Source organism: Leopardus geoffroyi, chromosome X (genome assembly GCF_018350155.1).
Source record: "Leopardus geoffroyi isolate Oge1 chromosome X, O.geoffroyi_Oge1_pat1.0, whole genome shotgun sequence".
In the NCBI taxonomy this organism is placed as follows: Eukaryota; Metazoa; Chordata; class Mammalia; order Carnivora; family Felidae; genus Leopardus; species Leopardus geoffroyi.
This window is the reverse complement of record NC_059343.1, coordinates 128,281,704-128,305,450: the sequence shown is the minus strand read 5'-3', so window position 1 is coordinate 128,305,450 and position 23,747 is coordinate 128,281,704. Positions and strand designations below refer to the sequence as shown.

Here is a 23,747-nt window from a genome sequence, read left to right as displayed (position 1 = left end):
TGGAGGGGAGATGAGGCAGGAGAGAAAGACTATTCCCCTAAGAGACAGATCATCCTTGACCTTTATTGATGGAGGCAGCAAAAATCAGTGGTTGGACATTTGGGTTTTTTTGAGTTTAGCATCAAGCGCTCATATTTTAATCTGAATTCCATTTTCAAGCCTACTAGTGTTCTCATTGCATTAGATCCTAAATAACCTGTAATTCTAGCTTTGATTTTTTTTTTTTACCTCAACATTATTTCATAGTATTTAATTTTGAAATGTTTTGGATTGATTTTAAAGTATTATTACTAATTTATATGAGTTATGATCACCAAATGTGACCCAGATGATTTGCCTGCAAGTGACTACTGGTGTACTAAGACTTCCACTAATGTTTTGATCCATTTTTTTCTTGAATTCCTAACATTTCATATATTTTGACACAATGTTATTTACCAGATACATGTTCACAAAGGTTTCATCTTTAAGTACCCTTTACCACTGCAACAGGATCCTGTTTTAAATATATGAAAGTAGAAAGAAAAATTAATTTAAGGAAACAGGAAGTTGAATTCCTACTACAAACCCCCTGGTGACCGGATTCTTTGGAACTGAAAACACAGAAACATCAAACACCAGAATGAAAAGACGTTAACAAGGCAGAGTTTTTACTCTAGTAGAAAGCCCAAAATTTGATTCTCTAAAACATCCCTTGACATGTCATTTAAAGTGTTCACAAACATTTTTCTAAAAGTATGTTACTCTGAAATACTTTACTTATATTAATTACAACTTCATAGAAATATTTCCTGGGGTAGAAATAAGAGGGCAGAGTAATATGGATATGGTTAGTGACTACCATAACCAGTGTTCAGTATTTCAGTGTATTCCTCCACTTTTGAGTGCTTTAAATATTGGTATTTATTTGCCATTATTCAGTAATCATCTTTATTTTGTACCATGGCATATGCAGTCACACATAAAAAATTGGAGCTGTATAAAGCCACTGACCTTTTAAAAACTCTTCCAAGCTCTGTTTCCGATTCTGTGTCTCCCTCTCTCTCTGACCCTCCCCCGTTCATGCTCTGTCTCTCTCTGTCCCAAAAATAAATAAACGTTGAAAAAAAAATTAAAAAAAAAAAAAATTAAAAGAAAAAAGGGGCGCCTGGGTGGCGCAGTCGGTTAAGCGTCTGACTTCAGCCAGGTCACGATCTCACAGTCCCTGAGTTCGAGCCCCGCGTCAGGCTCTGGGCTGATGGCTCATGATGGCTCAGAGCCTGGAGCCTGTTTCCGATTCTGTCTCCCTCTCTCTCTCTGACCCTCCCCCGTTCATGCTCTGTCTCTCTCTGTCCCAAAAATAAATAAACGTTGAAAAAAAAAATTAAAAAAAAAAAATTAAAAGAAAAAAGGGGCGCCTGGGTGGCGCAGTCGGTTAAGCGTCCGACTTCAGCCAGGTCACGATCTCACGATCTGTGAGTTCGAGCCCCGCGTCAGGCTCTGGGCTGATGGCTCATGATGGCTCAGAGCCTGGAGCCTGTTTCCGATTCTGTGTCTCCCTCTCTCTCTCTGACCCTCCCCCGTTCATGCTCTGTCTCTCTCTGTCCCAAAAATAAATAAACGTTGAAAAAAAAAAATTTAAAAAAAAAAAAACTCTTCCAAGCTGTATTTTCTTTAATGTTTATTTTTGAGAGTCTATGAGCAGGGGGAGGGGCAGAGAGGGAGGGAGACGGAGGATCTAAAGTGGACTCTGTGCTGACAACAGCGAGCCCAGAGAGCCCAATGTGGGGCTCCAATTCAGTCATGAACTGTGAGATCATGACCTGAGCCGAAGTCAGACGCTCAACTGACTGAACCACCCAAGCGCCCCACAAGTTGTATTCTTATTATATACTTTTCAAATGCCTCTTTCCTTGGTTACTACTATGGTTGAGTGGTTTTCCCTACCGTTACTATATCTGGATTTCTCCTAGAACCCAGTTTGGACCCCATCTACTTTCAGGAGTTCCTGGTACAGCCAACTTTTACCTATGGGATAAGTAGAGGGTAAAGAAGGGGAGTATGATACCCGCTCCCTAGCAGGTAAGAAAGCAAGGGGTTCCATGCTTAGTTCCCAGCTTGTCTGCCTCCACCTGTCACTGACAGGCCTCCCGCCTTTTGACTTCCAGGATCATTCTTATTGTCTTGGAACTTGACCACTCCCTCCCTATGATAAAATGCATTATCCCCCCTACATTCTTTCCCCATCATCAGTCCACTTTTTAAACAAACACTGATGCCAGTATTTCAGTGTGACACCAAATAGATACTGAAAAGCTATAATTGTTACTTTGCTCTGGTATTACAACCAATATCTATAGTGGAGTTGAAAATTAACGATCTAGGGTGAATTAAAACTTTAACTCTGGACTGAGAAGAAATTGTGGCCCAATCCGGTCCAGACATGGGCTGAAGTAGCCAATGGTGTAGTTGTTGTCACCTGGGGTGCACTGATGAAAAGAAGAGACTTACCTGCTAACCTTTTGCTTTTTAATTTTTGTATTTTTTACCTTCTAGAATCCACAGGTTTGATCTGGGGAACATAAGCCCATTCAGACTAAGATGGATTAACTGAAGCAGCTAAAAGATCTAGAAGAAATTTCCTGTTTGGTCATGGCCTACCTCCAAATAAAGTATCCCCGAAAGGCAAATAGCTGTCACACAATCAACTAAACATAAAATTATTTGAAAACCATGACCAAGATGAATGGTCCTTTATAAACAAATTGCTCAGATATACTGTGCACACCAGGTCCATCCTTTATGTTTAATCTGACTGTAACTAAATCTGATACCAGACAAGAGAGAAGGACCAGACAAAAGTAAATTCTTCAAATGAACTGAGGCACAACCCACACCTGTTTTCATGTGTACACAGAACCCTGGGCCACCTTCCACTAACTCAACAAGAACAGCAGCTCTGCGCACATTTACCAAGTTCAAACACTTCAAGTCTCAAACTTCTCTCTCACATTGGTCATGTAAGCAGTACTCTCCCTGAATACAGAACAGTATTAATCTATAGAAAACATGGTTAATTAGCAGGCACATCAAATCTATGATGCTGATTGTAGTTACAAAATTTCAAACTAAGAAGTGTAAAAATGAAAAATGTTATCGAGTAGTTTTGGCCACAAGCCTAAGAAGTTACTCTGTAAAGCCTTCCTCAATAGTTTTGCTAAATTTATGGCATCACTTGGTTTTGGGTTAAGGAGAAAAAAAACCTCTCCAATCCATCATATAATTGCAAAACTTTGGAGGCTACTTGAAGTCTTCCTTTCACCTAATCCAGACAGAGATGCTTCCATCTAGCCCTTTAAAGTATCCGAACCTTTACTACCTTTTTGGCAGAGGCGGTTATTAGCCAGGGGCCTTATAAAACGAAGTAAACCACTATCAAAAACTGGGCCATAATTAGGCAAGATCCAATGGGCTGTGAGCAAGAGCTATTCAAACCCCCTTTCTCCTTCGAGGTAGGGAACTGACCCTGGATTAGCTTTCTAGCTCAGCTCCCCTGGAAAGCTGACAAAAGTGCACCAGCAGCTGTGTGACCAGGTGAGCCTGCTTCTGGTAAAATGCCCTGGCTGGCATCTTGTGTCCAGGCTGAGGGCTGTGAGTGAACGTGAGTGTCCGTGAGGAGTTACAGCTCAGGCTCCCTGAGTACAGTGTACCTCCTGTTACTGGGCCCTGCCCCTGGCCAGGACCTGCGGATGCTATGCACAGGGGACTGATCTAAGATGTAGTGGTCCCCTTGCGGCTTCTAAGCCATGGTGGCTCCTGCAACCTATGTGTGTAGTCTGTGGGGGCTACTGCAAGAATTCCCACAGAACTGTGCCCAAAGCCACCCCCTGGCGTGGTGTCTTAATGTCCCATGTCCTTCAGACTACATTGGTGTGAGACATAGCCTATCCAGGGCTTTGGAGTTTAAATGTATATTTGAACCCAACACCAGCTATGACAGGTGTCACACATGCACTCAGCCAGTGTCTTCAGACACAACACAATCCCACATTAGCACTGAATAGGCACAGGCAAGGCTAGCAAAAGGGTACAGAATTAGAACCACCAAGACAAACCTTTAAGAAATGGTTCAAGACTTACAGGTATCACTGAGGTTTAGGGCAGAGAACAACAGAGAAACGAAAGCATTACTCATGAAGGTATTGAATTTCAGTTAACATTTCTACCAAACTTAGCTACTAGTTATTGTGAAATAAAGGAATGAGGCATCATGGTACAGAGGGAAGGAAATTCACCTAGGAACTGGATCTGGGTCTCATTCTGGCTATGTGGCTCTGGATAAGGTCCATCAATATCTATATGGCAGAGAAGGGCAGGGGCATGGAGGCAGGTTCCATCATCCCCTGCTGTCTCTACTGACAAAACTACTCTCAGTTAACCCTGAAAATAAAAACACTAGAATCTTGCTCCTTCCGTTTTTGGCAAGTCTCGGGAAAAACCCTAAATACAAGAAAAAGCCTTATGTAAAAATGTTAACTACTGAATTATTTGTTACCCATAACGGAGAACGGAGAAATTTTAAAAACACCCAGATGTGTAAATGTGTACCACAGTTTACTAGAGTTCACCCATTGGTATACTACTGTGGAACTAGTAAAGTGATGTTAATATAACAGCACTACAAATAAGCAAATTACATGCTAAGCAAAAAAGGTAGAATAAAAATTATAAAGACAAAATTATTTAAGTTATATTTTAAAAAACTTATGCATAAAAAAGAAATGGAAGACACGGCATTAAGGGGACTACAAATGGAATTTCTTTTTCCCATTTTCTAAATTTTCTCAAAAGAGCATGTGAATGGGAAGATTGTTCAATATGTTTCACTTCCAACACACTTATTATTCAGACCAAGTTTTGAAGGGACTCTTTTGCCCATATCCTCTCTGGGTATACTGTACTAATATTAAGCTTGAAAATATCATGTCAAATCAGGATGGTTATGTTATTCTGAAACTGTAAACCCGTATAAGAGAAATGATTTGGCAGAGATGCTTATATATATTTGTTGAATTAAGTTTTGTTTTAACTCATATCTCTAAAGAGCTGCATTTCTTCATATTCAGTTCAATTTTCATGGACTTCAACCGACCAAATCATTCCTGTCCTAATATTAACAAGGACATTTTGTGACAATATACTTACCATAACAAGGTTTGGGGAAAAGTAGCACTTAAAATATCTCAAGATGTTTACAAAGTTCAAAAATTAAATATGGAAATTTAAAATTATGAAAAAACTGACTTAAGGAACTTTGGTATCTTTCAGATTTAACTACTCAATCGTTTGCTGATCTGTACTCCTTCCAAAGGGATTCTGTGTTATTTCTACAAACATAAGTTCTTGGGACATGCTGGTTTTAAGGTGAAGTAAACGTGCTTTACAAATATGTGAAAAGATACATGTTAACTTTAGAAAGAATAATGTGAAAAAAAGGTGCCAGGCCACAGTTTTAACTTCAATGTTTTAATATCATGAAATACAACTACAAAACATTGTACGAGTATATTTTGTTCTCTACATGGAGATGGAATAATACATTTGTGTTTTTACCAGAATCTCTACATCCAGCGTTAGCCACTCTACCAACGGCTTTCCACAGGGATTTTCTAGTCTTCCCATGAGGTCTTATCATGAATAAAAAAAGCTCACAAATCTTTTCAACCACTGCAGATTTATATTTAGCTTAACATTTTTGTTCAGCTGCTTTGGAGAACTGTTAAGAAATACAAAATTGCCTTAGCCAAGAGTTTTGAGAGGCTAAAGAATTTTGTTGTTTCACGTTGGCCAAGATCTCCCTTATGTTGACATTGCAAAGACACTGTGTACTTCTATGGGGTAAGAAAAAGCATCTCAATAGCCCTCTTACTACTTAGGAAGGCCAATTACCAGTTCCTTAAAAGTACAGAATATTATAATAGATAGCTATTGGCTAAGCAGCACTTCATGAAAATCCATTATATAAGACAAATAACAGCAACAGAGAGCCATAAAGCCCCACATGTACTAAAGAAAACAAGTTTGGAAATATTTAAACTAAGTGCTTTTCCTACCTCTAAACTGGTTTAACTACATCAAGTAAGAGTAATATCAGCCAATAAAGAAAAAGTAAACTGTGCTAGTGTCCAGAATTAGGTTCAAGAGTATACTCACAGTTTTCAGCCATTCCAGCTAAGACTTTGTTTATGACCGACAACAACAAAAAAAAAAGATGAAAGTTGGGGCGCCTGGGTGGCGCAGTCGGTTAAGCGTCCGACTTCAGCCAGGTCACGATCTCACGGTCTGTGAGTTCGAGCCCCGCGTTGGGCTCTGGGCTGATGGCTCAGAGCCTGGAGCCCGTTTCCGATTCTGTGTCTCCCTCTCTCTCTGCCCCTCCCCCGTTCATGCTGTGTCTCTCTCTGTCCCCAAAATAAATAAACGTTGAAAAAAAAAAATTAAAAAAAAAAGATGAAAGTAGCATTTACTTTGTTGGAAATAAAAAAATTAAAATACTGCTAATTTCACAAAATATTTGAAACTAACTTTGTTTTTATAATAAAATGTTTATCTTGTTTTTTAAAGTTTTAACTACCGCTCTTACTGTTCAAAAAAATCAGTCAAAGTAATGTCAACCTTTAGGGATAAACTTTGGGGTACTTAAAATAACATGTTTTGAAAACTGAACCACATTTTTAATTGCCAGCATTATGCTTTGGTCTTGGTAGAATCATCTTTGTTTCTTCTTTTTACATCCCAATTATAAACCCTGGCCATATCTGCAAGAATTGTCAAAGAAAATGCAAATGCAATTCTAAAGATAACACACGCAATGACTAAGTAAGTATTCACTCACATGTTGAATCAGAAATCGTGCACACAAAATACCGGTAACAGCTAGGATTGTGAGCTATCTTGCTAGAATACCATTTGCTAAGAAAATACTGGAACTAAATTCCACCAATACAAAGTCAAGGCCTCAAGTCAACAACTGTTTAGCATATGTAGCCAACTGAAGCCTTATACTTGACAAAACATGTCCTTGACACTGTCAACAGTTTTAAAGATAGCTCCTCATCCATGAAATTTCAAAGACTGTTGACACCATATCCTTACAGGCAATATTTAAATTAGTACAATTCAATTATCAATAATTTCATCTCTTACCCCCCCTTTGGTTTAATAGGACATTCACTCAATTTATTTTCCTTTCCACAAGCATCACCCTGTGTAGGCCCTCGCATATCAGTGACTTCTTTCATGGACTATGCCTTTGGTGTTGTATCCTAAAGTCACCAGTGTAACTCAGGCCATCTAGATTTTCTCCAATGTTATCCTCTACGAGTTTGATAGCTATTTCCCTGGACTTCTGTGGATCAAATCTCCACATCACGAGTCCCATCCCAGCCCCTGCTCTAGGCCTCCACCAGGCCTGCCTTCCGTCACCCAAGTACTCAGCGGCCGCTGTGTGCCGCGTGCCACATGCCGTGGAGAAAAGAACAGGTGCAGCTCCCACGCTTGCAGTGCTCCCGACCTGGCACGGAAAACCAAGTACTGAGTGCAAAGCGCTAAGTAAGCACAGAGAAACAATAAAACACCCTGAGGATCTGAACAGGTATAGAAATGATCTGATACTTGAGCTGTACTAGGAAGGAAACGAAGGAGTAACTCACAGAAACATAAATAGGGGGAAACTGTTCCAGGTAGGAGGAACAAAGTGGAAATGTAAAGGGTGTGGCACATTGGCAGGGGGCAGAGAGGAGAACCGATTGGGGCTACTTGGAACCCAGGTGCACGGGGCGGGGTGGGGGAGGCTGGGGCAGGAAGAGGTCAGGGGCACAAGGTAAGACGGTATGGGACACTTCACTCAGGGCCTCTGTGCACACCTTTCCTGCAACAGGGAGCCACTGAAGTTCTCAATCGCAACCAGAGAAGCAAAAATAGGATGCGTGACTCAGTAAATTCACACTGGAGATAGTGTGAAGGAGAGATGGGAGAAAAAGAGACTATAAAACTACTTAGTCTAGGTTCTGGAAGGCCAAAAGGAGACAATGGACAGAGAGGTTTACAAGGGAAATTTGACAAGAATCTGGTGATTGGTTGGCTCTTGGTGATGAAAGAGGAGTGGAGAGCAACTCCCGAGTTTCTGTCCTGGGGAGTGTGTGGGACCAGTGTCCGCAATAGGAACCAGGAGAGAGAAGTCAGAAAGGAGAGGCACAGAGCTGGGTTTCAATACAGCTGCCCCCTCCCTAAGTAGAACACCTGCCTCCACCTCTCTTCTCTGCTCGTCTGAACCCTCTACTGCCTTTCAAAACAAACCAAGTTCTAACTTCCCCAAGTCTTCTTTGCACTAATTCCAGCTCATATCTCTTTCCCTAACTTTATATTGCCTTGGCGTGGCATACACGAAATGAACTTATATTTTGCTATGAAATTATGATGTAGCTTTATACATGTTTAGTTCTAACACAGCAAGACTCTGCCGCTCTTTTTTTGCACTGATTCCCTCACCATCCTGTGCCCCATACAGCTTAGCACAGTTGCAGCAACATGGGAGACCCTCAATAAATGCTTGCGGATTAAACTATTCAACTGGCTATGAAGGCATCTTGAAAAAATATTTGAAAGAAAAACACTTATGCATTTTGCAGTTTCCAAACCTTCACAACTCAGGTCAGATTAACCTATCTACAAACTTATTTCAGTATTAGTTCCAAATATGTTATTTATCATTCTCATAAAATCTGCAACTTCAAATTAGCCCAGGAATAAGGATATTCTTCTCATCAAAGTAATGCAAATAAGAGTGTTGAAAATCATCTTTCTCTTTTCCTCCCTTTGCTTTTAGTTAAAGAAAGGATACTGACTTCTGTGGTAGTAAATTGATCTCGAAGAAAGTCAAGGTCTTCCTCAAGGGAATCAAGATTCTTTGTAGCAGTCGATAAATTCTTTTCCAACAATGCCTGGGCTTCATCAATATCATATTCAAGCATCACGTTAGCCTGGAGAGAGACAGTCACAACAATTACTCAACATTCACACAGTGTCTCACAGGGTCGGCAGGGGTTAGGCCAAATCTAGCTGCCCTTTCTTAGAAGTTTTCTTGGACTCCTGATATTCTCCATTCACTTATGCGTTCACACCACAGTGGCAGAGCTGGGTACTCGTGACAGAGACCGTGTGGTCTGCAGAACCAAAATATTTACTCTCTGACCATGGGGCACCTGGGCGGCCCAGTCGGTTGGGCATGCAACTTTGGTTCAGGTCGTGATCTCACAGTTTGTAAGTTCGAGCCCCACATCAGGCTCTGTACTGACAGCTTGGAACCTGGAGCCTGCTTCAGATTCTGTGTCTCCCTCTCTCCCTGCCCCTTCTCTGCTCACACTCTGTTTCTATTTCAAAAATAAATAAACGTTAAAAACATTTTTTTTAATATTTACTCTCTGACCTTTTACACAAAGTTTATTGATCCCTGGGTTAGAGAATATATTTACATACACTACATCATCTATTCCTCATAAACAACCCTGGTCAGTCAAGTTACCACCTTCTTTACAGCTAAGAAAATGTGGGCTCAAAGAGGTCAGGTTGCCTACACTAATATAGATAGTAAGTAAACAGGAGAATTAAGAGAAAAACCAATGATCAAACATCAAATTCCATCTTTCTACAACCTCCATGATGACAGTAAATTGTATTACATTTGAATCAATTTATTTTCTTACAGTTTATTTAGTTTGAGAGAGGGAGACAGAGGGAGAGAGGGGATTCCAAGCAGGCATAACACTATCAGTGCAGAGCCTGACTCAGGGCTCCATCTCATAAACTGTGAGATCACGACCTGAGCTGAAACCAAGAGTTGGACACTTAACCGACTGAGCCACTCAGGTGCCCCACATTTGAATCAATGTAAATAGCTGTTTCTGGGGCGACTGAGTAGCTCAGTCAGTTAAGTGTCTGACTTTGGCCCAGGTCATGATCTCACATTTTGTGAGTTCGAACCCCGCATGGGGTCTCTGATGACAGCTCAGAGCCTGGAATCTGTTTCAGATTCTGTGTCTCCCTCCCTCTCTCTGCCTCTCCCCTTCTTGTGCTCTCTCTCTCTAAAATAAATAAACATTAAATTTTAATTTAATTTAAAAAAAGAAAGTTGTTTCTGAGCTTAAGCTTAAGTAATTTAAAAGTTTTCAAATACATATATATTATGTAATTTGATCCAGTAATGGCAAGCTTTTACTGTCCCCTTCCTTTTCTTCAAATATTTTTTAATGATTTTATTTATATTTGAGAGGGGGGCGGGCAGAGAGGAAGACACAGAATCCGAAGCAGGCTCCAGGTTCTAAGCTGTCAGCACAGAGCCTGACGTTGGGTTCGAACTCACGAACAGCAAGATCATGACCTGAGCTGAAGTCGGACGCTTAACCTACTGAACCACCCCTATTGTCCCCTTCCTACCTCCAACAGATGTTAGGAGCAAAGACAAAGTGACTGTGTTGAATTCTGAAGCTCTGGTGTTACTGCCTACACTTAGAGATGTGGGCATTCTGGAGGTGGGGAACCAAACCTCCTCCAGCACTGAACTCTTCCCATCACCTGACTTACACTGGGCATTTCCTGAACCACTTCCCTCATCTGACAAACGGAATTTAAAAATTACTCAAAACAGGGGCGCCTGGGTGGCGCAGTCGGTTAAGCGTCCGACTTCAGCCAGATCACGATCTCGCGGTCCGGGAGTTCGAGCCCCGCGTCAGGCTCTGGGCTGATGGCTCAGAGCCTGGAGCCTGTTTCCGATTCTGTGTCTCCCTCTCTCTCTGCCCCTCCCCCGTTCATGCTCTGTCTCTCTCTGTCCTAAAAATAAATAAACGTTGAAAAAAAAAATTAAAAAAAAAAAATTACTCAAAAGATGGTTGTAAGGATTAAATCAGACAGACAATATGAAAGTGTCTGGCACAAAGTAGGTGCTACATAAATAAATACTTACTGACTGAATAACCCAATCCGTGACAGTTAGAAAACTGTATACAAATTCGAATAGGACAAAAAAAAATTCAATGGAAGTACATGTCTCTTAAATCCCAGACCCCAATCTCATTCCCGAGTCAACTGACACTGTCTCTTATTACTGTTTAGTTTTCAGAAAATCTCTACACTTTGGAGCTGTACACGTAGCTTGTTACTTTGTATGAGAACCTGCCTGGGGTAATGAGACCTGTGGACAGTTACCTGGCCCATCAGGAATGGCCTGGATGTCTGGTCAGGCGACTGAGAGGAGTAAGGCAGGAAAAATCACAGACAAGGCCTATGAAATTGTCTAAAATTGAAATATATGGTTTAAAAAATGGACTCCATTTTCAAGGTTTTTTAATCATCTTTTCCCCTTAACTTTAGAGAGAACTAATAAACTCTTATGGGGAAGAAACATTTATCGGAGGTTCAACAGTCCTTTCCATTTTACTTCTCTTGCTCTTCCTTCTGTTACATTTAAACGATACTGCACGAGAGGAAGGGGATGAGGGTTTCAGGTAGTTCTGTCTTGACCAGGAGAGACCCGAGCATATTGTGCAGCTCACCACACTCCTCACCTCAGTCCGTCTCCAGTACAGACCCCTTGAACTTCACCTCTGTTCCTTCCATGGTCAAAGACAGATGGGCACTTTACCCAGCTCAAACAGTACTGCTATGCCGGGAAAACCATGCTGGTTTACAAATGTAAGCCAAGAAAGCTGTGGCCATTTCGGTTACTTACCCCCAACCACAGACACACTTTATCAGTAGGAGGAACTGAAGCCTTGCAATACAGGTTATCCGCCAGTAAGAATCTAGTCTCCAGTGAGCTGGTGGACTCCTTGGAAAAAAATGACAGTACTGTAAATAGGTCAGTTTAATTAAAAAGGTTATAAAGGAGAGATCACAGATCTGAACCTAAGTCACTGAAAACTGTACCATCACGCCAACTAAGTGTAGTGGCAATAGAAATGAACGCTGGAGCCAGACACCTGGGTGTGGGGGGGATGGATTCTGGATCAGCTACTTACTACCTGTGTAAATTGAGCATTTCACTTGACCTCTCTGTGTCTCAGGTTCCTGGTCTGTAAAATTAGGAAAATTGTCCCTACATCTCTGAAGGCTGTAGCAAGCAGACTTTACACAGACACACACACACAACAGTGCCTGGCACAAAGTAAGTGCTATGCAAGAGTCAGCAATTATTACTTCATCAGTGCTTCATGCCCAACCAACCAGTTTTCTGAAGTTTCTTACAAATTTCACCACATGAGTTTATAGATACAGTGGAATACTACTTGGCAATGGGAAAGAATGAAGTCCTGCCATCTGCAAAAATGTGGATGGAACTGGAAGATATTATGCTGAGTGAAACAAGTCAGTCAGAGAAAGACAGATATCCTATGTTTTCACTCATATGTGTAATTTGAGAAACTTAACAGGAGACCATGGGGGAAGGGAAGGGGAAAAATAGTTTCAAACACAGAGGGAGGCAAACCATAAGAGACTCTTGAACACAGAGAAAAAACTGAGGGTTGATGGGGGTAGGGGTGAGGAAGAGGGGTAAATGGGTGATGGGCACTGAGGAGGGCACTTGTTGAGATGAGCACTGGGTGTTGTATGTAAGTGATGAATCATGGGAATCTACTCCCGAAGCCAAAAGCACACTATCTATACTGTAGGTCAGCTAACTTGACAATAAATGATATTAAAAAAAACTTCACCACGTAAATTAATGTATTAGAAATACAGTTATCCTGTCAGGTAATAAATCATATACATATATACATAATCTATTAAATATAATATGCTTATAAAATTTAATCTTTATAGCCTCTAATGAGTATGGGATTAAGACTCAGCACATTTTTTTTTTAATTTTTATTTTTTTATTTTTTTATTTTTATTATATGAAATTTATTGTCAAGGTGGTTTCCATACAACACCCAGTGCTCATCCCAAAAGGTGCCCTCCTCAATACCCATCACCCACCCTCTCCTCCCTCCCACCCCCCATCAACCCTCAGTTTGTTCTCAGTTTTTAACAGTCTCCCATGCTTTGGCTCTCTCCCACTCTAACCTCCTTTTTTTTTTTTTTTTTTCTTTTTTCCTCCCCCTCCCCCATGGGTTCCTGCCAAGTTTCTCAGGATCCACATAAGAGTGAAACCATATGGTATCTGTCTTTCCTTGTATGGCTTATTTCACTTAGCATCACACTCTCCAGTTCCATCCATGCTGCTACAAAGGGCCATATTTTGTTCTTTCTCATTGCCCTGTAGTATTCCATTGTGTATATAAACCACAATTTCTTTGTCCATTCATCAGTTGATGGACATTTAGGCTCTTTCCAGAATTTGGCTATTGTTGAGAGTGCTGCTATAAACATTGGGGTACAAGTGCCCCTATGCATCACCACTCCTGTATCCCTTAGATAAATTCCTAGCAGTGCTATTGCTGGGTCATAGGGTAGGTCTAATTTTAATTTTCTGAGGAACTTCCACACTGCTTTCCAGAGCGGCTGCACCAATTTGCATTCCCACCAACAGTGCAAGAGGGTTCCCGTTTCTCCACATCCTCTCCAGCATCTAGAGTCTCCTGATTTGTTCATTTTGGCCACTCTGACTGGCGTGAGGTGATACCTGAGTGTGGTTTTGATTTGTATTTCCCTGATAAGGAGCGACGCTGAACATCTTTTCATGTGCCTGTTGGCCATCCGGATGTCTTCTTTAGAGAAGTGTCTATTCATGTTTTCTGCCCATTTCTTCACTGGGTTATTTGTTTTTCGGGTGTGGAGTTTGGTGAGCTCTTTATAGATTTTGGATACTAGCCCTTTGTCCGATATGTCATTTGCAAATATCTTTTCCCATTCCGTTGGTTGCCTTTTAGTTTTGTTGGTTGTTTCCTTTGCTGTGCAGAAGCTTTTTATCTTCATAAGGTCCCACTAATTCACGTTTGCTTTTAATTCCCTTGCCTTTGGGGATGTGTCGAGTAAGAGATTGCTACGGCTGAGGTCAGAGAGGTCTTTTCCTGCTTTTTCCTCTAAGGTTTTGATGGTTTCCTGTCTCACATTCAGGTCCTTTATCCATTTTGAGTTTATTTTTGTGAATGGTGTGAGAAAGTGGTCTAGTTTCAACCTTCTGCATGTTGCTGTCCAGTTCTCCCAGCACCATTTGTTAAAGAGGCTGTCTTTTTTCCATTGGATGTTCTTTCCTGCTTTGTCAAAGATGAGTTGGCCATACGTTTGTGGGCCTAGTTCTGGGGTTTCTATTCTATTCCATTGGTCTATGTGTCTGTTTTTGTGCCAATACCATGCTGTCTTGAGGATGACAGCTTTGTAGTAGAGGCTAAAGTCTGGGATTGTGATGCCTCCTGCTTTGGTCTTCTTCTTCAAAATTCCTTTTGTGGTTCCATATGAATTTTAGGATTGCTTGTTCTAGTTTCGAGAAGAATGCTGGTGCAATTTTGATTGGGATTGCATTGAATGTGTAGATAGCTTTGGGTAGTATTGACATTTTGACAATATTTACTTTTCCAATCCATGAGCAGGGAATGTCTTTCCATTTCTTTAAATCTTCTTCAATTTCCTTCATAAACTTTCTATAGTTTTCAGCATACAGATCCTTTACATCTTTGGTTAGATTTATTCCTAGGTATTTTATGCTTCTTGGTGCAATTGTGAATGGGATCAGTTTCTTTATTTGTCTTTCTGTTGCTTCATTGTTAGTGTATAAGAATGCAACTGATTTCTGTACATTGATTTTGTATCCTGCAACTTTGCTGAATTCATGTATCAATTCTAGCAGACTTTTGGTGGAGCCTATCGGATTTTCCATGTATAATATCATGTCATCTGCAAAAAGCGAAAGCTTGACTTCATCTTTGCCAATTTTGATGCCTTTGATTTCCTTTTGTTGTCTGATTGCTGATGCTAGAACTTCCAGCACTATGTTAAACAACAGCGGTTAGAGTGGGCATCCCTGTCGTGTTCCTGATCTCAGGGAAAAAGCTCTCAGTTTTTCCCCATTGAGGATGATGTTAGCTGTGGGCTTTTCATAAATGGCTTTTATGATCTTTAAGTATGTTCCTTCTATCCCGACTCTCTCAAGGGTTTTTATTAAGAAAGGGTGCTGGATTTTGTCAAAGGCCTTTTCTGCATCGATTGACAGGATCATATGGTTCTTCTCTTTTTTTTTGTTAATGTGATGTATCACGTTGATTGATTTGGGAATGTTGAACCAGTCCTGCATCCCAGGAATGAATCCCACTTGATCATGGTGGATAATTCTTTTTATATGCCGTTGAATTCGATTTGCTAGTATCTTATTGAGAATTTTTGCATCCATATTCATCAGGGATATTGGCCGGTAGTTCTCTTTTTTTACTGGGTCTCTGTCTGGTTTAGGGATCAAAGTAATACTGGCTTCATAGAATGAGTCTGGAAGTTTTCCTTCCCTTTCTATTTCTTGGAATAGCTTGAGAAGGATAGGTATTATCTCTGCTTTAAACGTCTGGTAGAACTCCCCTGGGAAGCCATCTGGTCCTGGACTCTTATTTGTTGGGAGATTTTTGATAACCGAGTCAATTTCTTCGCTGGTTATGGGTCTGTTCAAGCTTTCTATTTCCTCCTGATTGAGTTTTGGAAGAGTGTGGGTGTTCAGGAATTTGTCCATTTCTTCCAGGTTGTCCAATTTGTTGGCATATAATTTTTCATAGTATTCCCTGATAATTGTTTGTATCTCTGAGGGATTGGTTGTAATAATTCCATTTTCATTCATGATTTTATCTATTTGGGTCCTCTCCCTTTTCTTTTTGAGAAGCCTGGCTAGAGGTTTGTCAATTTTGTTTATTTTTTCAAAAAACCAACTCTTGGTTTCGTTGATCTGCTCTACAGTTTTTTTAGACTCTATATTGTTTATTTCTGCTCTGATCTTTATTATTTGTCTTCTTCTGCTGGGTTTGGGGTGTCTTTGCTGCTCTGCTTCTATTTCCTTTAGGTGTGCTGTTAGATTTTGTATTTGGGATTTTTCTTGTTTCTTGAGATAGGCCTGGATTGCAATGTATTTTCCTCTCAGGACTGCCTTCGCTGCGTCCCAAAGCGTTTGGATTGTTGTATTTTCATTTTCGTTTGTTTCCATATATTTTTTAATTTCTTCTCTAATTGCCTGGTTGACCCACTCATTCGTTAGTAGGGTGTTCTTTAACCTCCGTGCTCTTGGAGGTTTTCCAGACTTTTTCTGTGGTTGATTTCAAGCTTCATAGCATTGTGGTCTGAAAGTATGCATGGTATAATTTCAATTCTGGTAAACTTATGAAGGGCTGTTTTGTGACCCAGTATATGATCTATCTTGGAGAATGTTCCATGTGCACTCGAGAAGAAAGTATATTCCGTTGCTTTGGGATGCAGAGTTCTAAATATATCTGTCAAGTCCATCTGATCCAATGTCTCATTCAGGGCCCTTGTTTCTTTATTGACCGAGTGTCTAGATGATCTATCCATTTCTGTAAGTGGGGTGTTAAAGTCCCCTGCAATTACCACATTCTTATCAATAAGGTTGCTTATGTTTATGAGTAGTTGTTTTATATATTTGGGGGCTCCGGTATTCGGCGCATAGACATTTATAATTGTTAGCTCTTCCTCGTGAATAGACCCTGTAACTATTATATAATGTCCTTCTTCATCTCTTGTTACAGCCTTTAATTTAAAGTCTAGTTTGTCTGATATAAGTATGGCTACTCCAGCTTTCTTTTGGCTTCCAGTAGCATGATAAATAGTTCTCCATCCCCTCACTCTCAATCTAAAGGTGTCCTCAGGTCTAAAATGAGTCTCTTGTAGACAGCAAATAGATGGGTCTTGTTTTTTTATCCATTCTGATACCCTATGTCTTTTGGTTGGCGCATTTAATCCATTTACATTCAGTGTTATTATAGAAAGATACGGGTTTAGAGTCATTGTGATGTCTGTATGTTTTATGCTTGTAGTGATGTCTCTGGTACTTTGTCTCACAGGGTCCCCCTTAGGATCTCTTGTAGGGCTGGTTTAGTGGTGACAAATTCCTTCAGTTTTTGTTTGTTTGGGAAGACCTTTATCTCTCCTTCTATTCTAAATGACAGACTTGCTGGATAAAGGATTCTCGGCTGCATATTTTTTCTGTCTAGCACACTGAAAATCTCGTGCCAATTCTTTCTGGCCTGCCAAGTTTCAAAAGAGAGATCAGTCACGAGTCTTATAGGTCTCCCTTTATATGTGAGGGCACGTTTACCCCTTGCTGCTTTCAGAATTTTCTCTTTATCCTTGTATTTTGCCAGTTTCACTATGATATGTCGTGCAGAAGATCGATTCAAGTTACGTCTGAAGGGAGTTCTCTGTGCCTCTTGGATTTCAATGCCTTTTTCCTTCCCCAGTTCAGGGAAGTTCTCAGCTATTATTTCTTCAAGTACCCCTTCAGCACCTTTCCCTCTCTCTTCCTCCTCTGGGATACCAATTATGCGTATATTATTTCTTTTTAGCGTATCACTTAGTTCTCTAATTTTCCCCTCATACTCCTGGATTTTTTTATCTCTCTTTTTCTCAGCTTCCTCTTTTTCCATAACTTTATCTTCTAGTTCACCTATTCTCTCCTCTGCCTCTTCAATCCGAGCCGTGGTGGTTTCCATTTTGTTTTGCATTTCATTTAAAGCGTTTTTCAGCTCCTCGTGACTGTTCCTTAGTCCCTTGATCTCTGTAGCAAGAGATTCTCTGCTGTCCTCTATACTGTTTTCAAGCCCAGCGATTAATTTTATGACTATTCTTCTAAATTCACTTTCTGTTATATTATTTAAATCCTTTTTGATCAGCTCATTAGCTGTTGTTATTTCCTGGAGATTCTTCGGAGGGGAATTCTTCCGCTTGGTCAGTTTGGATAGTCCCTGGCGTGGTGAGGACCTGCAGGGCACTTCCCCTGTGCTGTGGTGTATAACTGGAGTTGGTGGGTGGAGTCGCTGTCAGACCTGATGTCTGTCCCCGGCCCACCGCTGGGGCCACAGTCAGACTGGTGTGTGCCTTCTCTTCCCCTCTCCTAGGGGCGGGATTCACTGTGGGGTGGCGTGGCCCGTCTGGGCCACTTGCACACTGCCAGGCTTGTGATGCTGGGGATCTGGCGTATTAGCTGGGGTGGGTAGGCAAGGTGCACAGGGGCAGGAGGGGCAGGCTTAGCTCGCTTCTCCTTAGGTGATCCACTTCGGGAGGGGCCCTGTGGCAGCGGGAGGGAGTCAGATCCGCTGCCGGAGGTTTGGCTCCTCCGCAGAAGCACAGAGTTGGGTGTTTGCGCGGAGCGAGCAAGTTCCCTGGCAGGAACTGGTTCCCTTTGGGATTTTGGCTGGGGGATGGGCGGGGGAGATGGCGCTGGCGAGCGCCTTTGTTCCCCACCAAACTGAGCTCTGTCGTCCGGGGGCTCAGCAGCTCTCCCTCCCTTTTTCCTCCAGCCTCCTGCTTTCCGAGCAGAGCTGTTAACTTATGACCTCCCAGACGCTAAGTCGCGCTTGCTGTCGGAACACAGTCCGTCAGGCCCCTCCGCCCCGCCTCCCTCCCGCCAGTCTGTGGAGCGCGCACCGCCTCGCCGCCCTTCCTACCCTCTTCTGTGGGCCTCTCGTCTGCGCTTGGCTCCGGTGACTCTGTTCTGCTAATCCTCTGGCCGTTTTCTGGGTTATTTAGGCAGGCGTAGGTGGAATCTAAGTGATCAGCAGGACGCGCGGTGAGCCCAGCGTCCTCCTACGCCGCCATCTTTTTTCCTCTCCTCCTAGCCTTTTTCAAGACTCAGCACATTTTCAAATCTAGTTCTGCCAATAACCAGCTATGTGACACTGGTCAAGTGTAACCTCTCTGTAATGGTCCCCTCAACTGTGAAATGAGAACCCAAAACATAATTTCTAAGATTCTTTGCAGATCTGTAAATCTTGGACTCACTCCTTATTCTTAGGGAGAACAACAACAACAAAAACCCTTAGATGCTGTTACCTCAAAATAAGGTATTTTCTTTTTGTATCGAAAATAATTTTGGGGTGCCTGGGTGGCTCAGTTGGTTAAGTGTCTGACTTTGGCTAAGGTTGCAATCTCACAGTTTGTGGGTTCAAGCCCTGTGTTGGGTTCTGTGCTGGCAGCTCAGAGCCTGGAGCCTGCTTCAGATTCTGCATCTCCCTATCTCTCTGCCCTCCCTCCCATTCGTGCTCTCTCTGTCTCTCTCAAAAATAAACAAACATTAAAAAAATTTAAAAAAGAAAATAATTTCAAATTGCATTTAAGTTTTATAAATACTCCATATAGGTAAAATAATCCAAGATGTGTAGACCCTAAAATTAAAGCTGACTTGGAAAAAAAATCCACAAAGCCACATTTATCACAGAAGCACACTGCACATGTACATAAGAATCAAGGCAGCCGACTGGATCTACCAGCACATTCAAATACCAGTAACTAAGGAGTCAAGGAAGATGAATTTCTGCTGAAGTATTCTGGTTCATTCACATTTATAAACAAAAATGCACTTACTTTTTTCTTCTGCATGTATTTTAGAATTTCTAATGTCTGCTTAATTTCAGGAATCTGACCTTTCAGCCTGTGAATAAGAAAAAGGTTGACTTAGTGTTCTGCAGGCAAGAAAAACCCTAGGACACAGTCTTACTGGCTTTGCATTTTCTATCGATATCTTTTTGAGGACTGCTAAAATCATCCATTTGTCAAAACCCACAGAATATACAACACAACAGTGAACCCTAAGGTAAACTAGGGAGTTTAGTTAATAAAAATATATTATTATTATGTATTGGTTCATCATTCATTTATTTTTTAAGTTAGGCGCTATGCCAAAAGTGGGGCTCGAATTCACGACCCCTAGAGCAAGAACCACATGCTCTACAGATTGAGCCAGCCAGGAGCCCCTTGACTCATCAATTGTAGTCAATGTCCCACTCTGGTGGAGGCTGTTGAGCTGTTGAGAATGGGGGATGCTCTGCATGTTTGGGGAGGCACAGAGTGTATGGGAAACCTCTGTACCTTCTGTTCAACTGTGCTATGGAGATGTGCTCCATAAGTGCTCTAAAAATGAACATCTATTAAAAATTAATCTTAAAAAACGAAACTACTAGCAACTGTCCCAAGTGACATCAATGTCACTGACAAGAAAATAAGAGATAAAAATATGCTGAAAACACTCAAAGTTACTTAGAAGAAAGAATGAAACATTTTTTATTTTGTTGGCACTGAAGGTTAGCTCTTTTCTGTGATGATTAGAGGCTGCCCAAGGTCATAAAATGTTTTGCATGGAAAAATGTGCAAATGTGGGGTCCCTGTCAAATCACAATGGAATCTGCAACAAAACAAACTAAGGATACAGAAACAAAGCCGTGGTTCTTTCAGAATGCATTTAACTAAACATGACTGGAGATTGGTATGTAAACAAAATTTAAATGTGATGATGAAAATGTACTTATTATAGAAGTGTTGAATCACTATATTGTACACCTGAAGCCAATATAACACTGTATGTTAACTACACTGGAATTTAAATGAAAATTTGATACACAAAGAAAATATACTTATTATATAAAGGAAGTCACAGCATGCATGAAGAGCAGCAGGGAAAACTTTATTTTACCCTGTGCTACTGACCTGGCAAGAAGTGTGGTAGAAGAGCTTGCTACTTAAAAAAAACAGTATCGATATCATAATGTCTTTTTTTAAACATTTATTCATTTTTGACAGAGACAGAGCGTGAGCGGGGGAGGGGCAGAGAGAGAGGGAGACACAGAATCCGAAGCAGGCTCCAGGCTCTGAGCTGTCAGCACAGAGCCCGACATGGGGCTCGAACTCACAGACTGCGAGATCATGACCTGAGCTGAAGTTGGACACTTAACCAAATGAGCCACCCAGACACCTAATACCATACTGTCTTGATGACTACAGCTTTGTAATACAGCTTAAAGTCTGGGATTGTGATGCCCCCAGCTTTGCTTTTCTTTGCCCACATTACTTTGGCCATTTGGGGTCTTTCCTGGTTCCATACAAATTTTAGGATTGTTAGCTCTGTAAAGAATGCTGGTGTCATTTTGATAGGGATTGCACTCACTGAATGTGTAGATTCCTTTTTGGAAATAAAGTCCAGTGAATAATCTAGAAACACATACTTAGCATGTATGTTTTTTACTTAGTTTGAAGGATAATGCTTTGTGAACTCTTTACAAAGTCAATATGGATGTTGTAGATCGTCCAATTTTGCTTACTTTTGTATTCTGTGTTGATAGAGGTAAATGTTAAGGAGCTATATTTGTAAAATATCTGCTACATATACAACATAAGAAGAATGTTCAGATAAAGATTTTTTGGTCATGCCAATGATTTCTACCATATATTTTTGTATGTAAAAATATTACGTGACAGGTGCTGGAAGATGGCGGCATAGGAGGACGCTGGGCTCACCGCGCGTCCTGCTGATCACTTAGATTCCACCTACACCTGCCTAAATAACCCAGAAAACCGCCAGAGGATTAGCAGAACGGAGTCGCCGGAGCCAAGCGCAGACGAGAGGCCCACGGAAGAGGGTAGGAAGGGCGGAGAGGCGGTGCGCGCTCCACGGACTGGCGGGAGGGAGCCGGGGCGGAGGGGCAGCCTGCCGGCCAACTAGAGCCCCCGAGTCTGGCGGGCAAAAGCGGAGGGGCCTGACGGACTGTGTTCCGACAGCAAGCGCGACTTAGCATCTGGGAGGTCATAAGTTAACAGCTCTGCTCGGAAAGCGGGAAGGCTGGAGGACAAAGGGAGGGAGATCTGCTGAGCCCCCAGACGACAGAGCTCAGTTTGGTGGGGAACAAAGGCGCTCGCCAGCGCCATCTCCCCCGCCCATCCCCCAGCCAAAATCCCAAAGGGAACCAGTTCCTGCCAGGGAACTTGCTCGCTCCACGCAAACACCCAACTCTGTGCTTCTGCGGAGGAGCCAAACCTCCGGCAGCGGATCTGACTCCCTCCCGCTGCCACAGGGCCCCTCCTGAAGTGGATCACCTAAGGAGAAGCGAGCTAAGCCTGCCCCTCCTGCCCCCGTGCACCTTGCCTACCCACCCCAGCTAATACGCCAGATCCCCAGCATCACAAGCCTGGCAGTGTGCAAGTAGCCCAGACGGGCCACGCCACCCCACAGTGAATCCCGCCCCTAGGAGAGGGGAAGAGAAGGCACACACCAGTCGGACTGTGGCCCCAGCGGTGGGCCGGGGGCAGACATCAGGTCGGACTGCGGCCCCGCCCACCAACTCCAGTTATACACCACAGTACAGGGGAAGTGCCCTGCAGGTCCTCACCACGCCAGGGACTATCCAAACTGACCAAGCGGAAGAATTCCCCTCCGAAGAATCTCCAGGAAATAACAACAGCTAATGAGCTGATCAAAAAGGATTTAAATAATATAACAGAAAGTGAATTTAGAAGAATAGTCATAAAATTAATCGCTGGGCTTGAAAACAGTATAGAGGACAGCAGAGAATCTCTTGCTACAGAGATCAAGGGACTAAGGAACAGTCACGAGGAGCTGAAAAACGCTTTAAATGAAATGCAAAACAAAATGGAAACCACCACGGCTCAGATTGAAGAGGCAGAGGAGAGAATAGGTGAACTAGAAGATAAAGTTATGGAAAAAGAGGAAGCTGAGAAAAAGAGAGATAAAAAAATCCAGGAGTATGAGGGGAAAATTAGAGAACTAAGTGATACGCTAAAAAGAAATAATATACGCATAATTGGTATCCCAGAGGAGGAAGAGAGAGGGAAAGGTGCTGAAGGGGTACTTGAAGAAATAATAGCTGAGAACTTCCCTGAACTGGGGAAGGAAAAAGGCATTGAAATCCAAGAGGCACAGAGAACTCCCTTCAGACGTAACTTGAATCGATCTTCTGCACGACATATCATAGTGAAACTGGCAAAATACAAGGATAAAGAGAAAATTCTGAAAGCAGCAAGGGGTAAACGTGCCCTCACATATAAAGGGAGACCTATAAGACTCGTGACTGATCTCTCTTTTGAAACTTGGCAGGCCAGAAAGAATTGGCACGAGATTTTCAGTGTGCTAGACAGAAAAAATATGCAGCCGAGAATCCTTTATCCAGCAAGTCTGTCATTTAGAATAGAAGGAGAGATAAAGGTCTTCCCAAACAAACAAAAACTGAAGGAATTTGTCACCACTAAACCAGCCCTACAAGAGATCCTAAGGGGGACCCTGTGAGACAAAGTACCAGAGACATCACTACAAGCATAAAACATACAGACATCACAATGACTCTAAACCCGTATCTTTCTATAATAACACTGAATGTAAATGGATTAAATGCGCCAACCAAAAGACATAGGGTATCAGAATGGATAAAAAAACAAGACCCATCTATTTGCTGTCTACAAGAGACTCATTTTAGACCTGAGGACACCTTTAGATTGAGAGTGAGGGGATGGAGAACTATTTATCATGCTACTGGAAGCCAAAAGAAAGCTGGAGTAGCCATACTTATATCAGACAAACTAGACTTTAAATTAAAGGCTGTAACAAGAGATGAAGAAGGACATTATATAATAGTTACAGGGTCTATTCACGAGGAAGAGCTAACAATTATAAATGTCTATGCGCCGAATACCGGAGCCCCCAAATATATAAAACAACTACTCATAAACATAAGCAACCTTATTGATAAGAATGTGGTAATTGCAGGGGACTTTAACACCCCACT

General features: G+C 41.8%; 1 protein-coding gene across 1 annotated transcript in view; it reads right to left on the bottom strand.

Annotated features, from left to right (window-relative positions):
• Nucleotides 1-6,713: 6,713 nt before the first annotated feature.
• The window catches only part of VBP1 (VHL binding protein 1), a 31,971-nt gene continuing 14,937 nt past the window's right edge, over nt 6,714-23,747 (bottom strand). The window contains exons 3-6 of the mRNA XM_045472106.1: nt 19,543-19,609; nt 11,762-11,860; nt 8,879-9,017; nt 6,714-6,794 (exon numbers count right to left, since the gene is read on the bottom strand). Of these exons, the coding sequence (XP_045328062.1) occupies nt 6,724-6,794; nt 8,879-9,017; nt 11,762-11,860; nt 19,543-19,609 (376 nt within the window). The 3' untranslated portion in view covers nt 6,714-6,723. The remainder of the gene's footprint in view (nt 6,795-8,878; nt 9,018-11,761; nt 11,861-19,542; nt 19,610-23,747) is intronic.